The sequence below is a fragment of the Wasmannia auropunctata genome, unplaced genomic scaffold, assembly GCF_000956235.1.
Source record: "Wasmannia auropunctata unplaced genomic scaffold, wasmannia.A_1.0 LD314429.1, whole genome shotgun sequence".
Classification (NCBI taxonomy): Eukaryota; Metazoa; Arthropoda; class Insecta; order Hymenoptera; family Formicidae; genus Wasmannia; species Wasmannia auropunctata.
Window position 1 is genome coordinate 1 of NW_012048461.1, and position 4,426 is coordinate 4,426.

General features: G+C 41.8%; 2 protein-coding genes across 2 annotated transcripts; both read right to left on the reverse strand.

Moving 5' to 3' along the window:
* Nucleotides 1-428: 428 nt before the first annotated feature.
* LOC105460851 lies at nucleotides 429-3,443 on the reverse strand. Its single transcript, XM_011707340.1, has 3 exons — nucleotides 2,894-3,443; nucleotides 2,592-2,800; nucleotides 429-2,252 (listed from the first exon to the last, which is right to left on the reverse strand). The coding sequence occupies exons 1-3, from the start codon at nucleotides 3,441-3,443 to the stop codon at nucleotides 429-431; spliced, it is 2,583 nt and encodes an 860-aa protein (XP_011705642.1).
* Nucleotides 3,444-3,535: 92 nt separating this feature from the next.
* Nucleotides 3,536-4,393, reverse strand: LOC105460853 (the record flags this gene model as incomplete). Its single annotated transcript, XM_011707341.1, has 1 exon — nucleotides 3,536-4,393. A coding segment is annotated over one exon (858 nt), but the record flags the coding sequence as incomplete, so codon positions are not given.
* Nucleotides 4,394-4,426: the final 33 nt, after the last annotated feature.

Genomic DNA, 4,426 nt, shown 5'->3' on the forward strand with positions numbered 1-4,426 from the left:
TTCTTTAAATGCATTGTAGAAATTTAGATAATTTAATAGAAAATTTCTAGTTAGTATGTGTTATTGTTCTCTTAGATTGGCAGTGGATACGATTAATTCACTGTAGGCGTTTTTCTTTTTAAAAGATCAGCTTTATTTATATGTAACACTCTCGACTTTCTCTCCGATTCTAACACACATAAAAACATATATAGAGCGCGCTAACAAGGACTACGGGCCTTACTGCCCTCTCGTGGCGTATCTAAGCGCCCTCTCGAACATCCTGGGCCCCTTTGAAAGGTTCCCTTTCAATGCTAGATAAGTAGTTATTATGCAACGTTAATGAACTGTAAAGTAAACTAATCTACTGTAAACAATTGAACAAATAAATATAAACGAAAATTTTCACATGACTTTGACATTAAGCAAGGCTAAACCATGCTGCTAGTTTAATCTTCTTCCAAGGAGTCTTTGGGTAGCGGACACAGCTTCTTGACGGCGCGTTTATACGTTCCGGATTGTGTCTTCACCATAGCCACTCGTATTTCTTCATCTGGTCCTGGATACACCTGGATCACCCTTCCCAGTGGCCATCTTAGAGGGGGGGTGTTGTCCTCCATCATTAAGACAAGTGTATTTAATTCTATGCGCTTGCCAGCAGTATGCCATTTGCTTCTGGTTTGTAATTCTTGTAGATATTCTCGTTGCCAACGGACCCAAATCCGTTGACGCGTCTTTTGCAAGTGTTGCCATTTTGATAAACGATTATCAGGAATGAGGTTGTAGGATGGCTCTGCAGGCTGTATTAAGGATTCACCCGTAATGAAGTGAGCAGGAGTCAAAACTTGAAGATCAGAAGGATCATTTGTTAAAGGAGTCAAGGGTCTGGAGTTGAGGATTGCTTCAATATCACATAGGAGAGTGTGATATTCTTTGTACAAGAGCACCTTTCCTTGAGTTTCGGTGTATAAGTGACGTTTCATCTTCTTCACCGCAGCCTCCCATAGGCCTCCAAAATGGGGCGATCGAGGGGGGATGAACTGCCATACTATCTTCTGTTTAGATAAGAAAGCGGCGATTTCCGGTGTAGCCTTGATCAGAAACTTTTGTATGTCCTTTAAGGTGTTTGCGGCACCAACAAAATTAGTGCCGTTATCTGAGAAAATCTGAGAACATATTCCTCGGCGTGCTGTGAAACGTCTCAGAGTGGCTAAAAAAGCCTCTGTTGATAGGTCTGATACTAGTTCTAGATGTACTGCTTTTGTACTAAAGCAGGTAAAGACTACCACGTAACCTTTTGTTATGCGAGGCTTCCCACGACGTCTGCTCTCTCGAATCTGCAGCGGGCCAGCGTAGTCTACACCGGTTACCGTGAAGGGGCGTGTATACATTTTGACTCTCTCCTTCGGTAAGTCTCCCATCGGTACATCTGGTGTGGTTGGGTTAAATCGGAAACATTTCAGACACCTTTTAACCACCTTTTGCGCTTCTCTGCGGCCACTCACAGGCCAAAATCTTTGTCTAATGATATGTAGGAGCTGTTCGGGTGGACAATGTCGCATATGATAATGTTCCTCTCGCATTATCAAATGAGTAAGATAATGTTTTGCTGGCAATATTAGCGGGTGCTTCTGATCTCCCGTTAGTTCGGCGTATCTGAGTCTGCCTCCGACTCGGATCAAGCCCTTCTCATCCAGAAAGGGTCTTAGAGACTTTATAGGACTCTTTCGTGGAAGATCCTGTTTTGTTTTTAGACATCTACGTTCCTGTGCGAAGCATTCCGCTTGCAACCATCTGATCACAGTTTCCTCTGCTTGCTGTATTTCCGCCACTTCCAGCGGTCCAATCCTTTTCTTGCCTCTTGAATTAATTAAAAAACGCTGACAATATGCGATGATTCGACACAGTTTCGAGAATGATGAATATTTTTGTAGTAATTCCGAGTCGTGTGTAGCTAATAGCACCACAGTTGATTTTAACTCTGGCAAGTGTGATTCTGGCTTTGCGATTAGGGCGGGTTGAGATTTATGATTCTTAAGCCAACTTGGCCCGTTCCACCAGAGGTTGCAAATCTTTAATTCCTCTACGGTCATTCCTCGTGAGAGCAGATCGGCTGGGTTTTCTTCTGAGATTACATGTTGCCACGTTGTGTCTTCCGTTAATTCTTGAATCTTGACAACTCGGTTTGCCACAAAAGTTTTGAGTAGGCGTGGTTCTGTTTTGATCCAACCGAGTACAATAGTGCTGTCGCTCCAAAGCCTGACTTCTTTGATCTTCCCCCCATAGCGACTTTAATGACGCTATGTAACTGTGAGAGGAGAAGCGCTGCTTCCAATTCCAGCCTTGGAATTGTTAATAGTTTTAAAGGTGCCACCTTGGATTTCGAACAAAGGAGATGTGAATGCGTGATACCTTCTTCATCTTTGCTAACGATATAAAAACAAGCGCCAAATGCTCGTTCAGATGCGTCACAGAAACCAAATAGCTTATATTTATCGCAATGATTGCGTGGATTGACATTTCTTGGTATTCGCAAATCGCTAAGTTGATGCAATGATGAATAATATGAATTCCAGTTTAATGTATGTTCGTGAGAGAGTGGTTGGTCCCACTCTATCTTTGATGACCACAACTGCTGCATGAAAATTTTTCCTCGAATGAGCAGAGGACCTAGAAGCTAATGGGTCAAATATTTGTGAGATCTCAGATAAAACCTCGCGCTTGGAGTTAACTGAAGTATGGCACAATTTAACTTGATACTGTAATGTGTCTTGTTTCGAATTCCAATATAATCCTAAGGTCTTAATCGCTTCTTCTTTATCTATTACGAATAAATCGCTGGTTTCGTGATGTTTCTTTAAATGTTATAAAATTCGAGGATTATTTGCTCTCCATTTGCGCAGCACAAATTGACCTTGCATGAGAAGTTGCGAAAGTTGCTGCTGCAGCTGTATAACTTCCTGTTGCGTCTTACCTCCTGTCAGGACATCGTCCATATAAAAATCTTCTCTTATTGCCTTTGCTGCTAAAGGGTACTCTTCTTTATAGATTGTTGCGAGTTCTTGCAAACATCTCATTGCATGAAACGGAGCGGATGCAGTGCCATAGGTGACAGTATTCAACTGGTAAACTTGCGTGTTCTGTTTTGAATCCGGCCGCCATAAAATAAGCTGCAGTGTTCTATCTTCCGGATGAATCCATATCTGTCTAAACATCTTCTCTATGTCGCCCGTCAAGACGTATTTATGCGAACGAAATCTGAGTATTATTTGAAATAGATCCTTTTGTAGATTGGGTCCTGCCAACAATTTATCATTTAGCGAAGTACCTTGAGTTGTCCTAGCTGATGCGTCGAAAACAACGCGTACCTTTGTTGTGATGCTGTCTGGACGAATAACAGTTTGGTGCGAAATAAAATAAATTTCCTTCGAGTCTAAAGATTCCAAATTCTCAATCAATGACATATGACCGAAGTTTATATATTCTTCCATAAACTTACAGTAGGCTTGTTGGATTTCAGGATGTCTAATAAACTTTCTTTCCACTGATTCAGTGGTCACAGTCTGCGCTGTGCTTGATCCCTGGATTGTCCCAAACGAATATTAGGGCACGTTGGTAATCGCACGATGAATCTTCCGCTCGAATCTCTTTGCACTGTTTCAGAGAAATGTCGCTCACATAATTTCTCTTCCTTCGTATAATGTTGAACTTCTGGAAGCGTTTCCTGCTTCCAAAATTTTTTAAGCTGCTGCGCTAATTGTGGATTCGTTATTGTGAGACATGTAGATGCTGATTTAAGAATTTCTTCGGATGTTTCTCCTCCTATAATCCAACCTGGTCGTGTGTTCTGTAACGCCGGCTGATTGTTGATACAATTTCTCGGCGAACCTATGACGATCTTCCAGTAGAGTCCGGCTCCAATAAGTAGATCAATGTCTCCGAGTTCACCATATGTGGGATCTGCAAGAAGCGTATCTGTAGGAATTAGAATCTTTTCCGTGTTAATGTTTACCTGCGGCAACTTCGTTGTGATGGTTGGCAGCACCAGACACTCCAGCTCTGCTACAAATTCCGAATGCATTGACTCTATATGCAATCTTGTACGCTTTGCTTCCGTTTTTATTTTGCAAACCCCTGAGACTGGCACACTTCCATTCGTGTAAGACAATTTCAATTTTTGACTCAAGGCAACCGTGATTAGATTTGATTGAGCGCCTGGGTCTAATAATGCTCTGCAAACGATTCGTTTTCCTTTGTTGTTCTTGACGTAAACAAGTGCCGTTGATAGGATCACCTGTGATTCATGTTTTCTTGAAATATGGACAGAGGCATTCGCGTCCTTTGACTTGATGCAGTGATTTACAACTGAAGCAGCTTGTTCTGTATCCTCTTCTGTTTTCGAAGCTTCATCTTTCTGAATAAGAGTGTTATGCCGTTTGCCACATTT

Excerpts from the sequence above, each read along its gene's own strand:
- LOC105460851 (XM_011707340.1), bottom strand. The coding sequence starts at position 3,443 with ATGTCATTGATTGAGAATTTGGAATCTTTAGACTCGAAGGAAATTTAT. Across the intron at positions 2,801-2,893 it reads TTCGCAACTTCTCATGCAAG|ATAAAGAAGAAGCGATTAAG; the intron begins GTCAATTTGTGC and ends TATTCGTAATAG. Across the intron at positions 2,253-2,591 it reads TTGTGGTCATCAAAGATAGA|ATCAAAGAAGTCAGGCTTTG; the intron begins GTGGGACCAACC and ends TATGGGGGGAAG.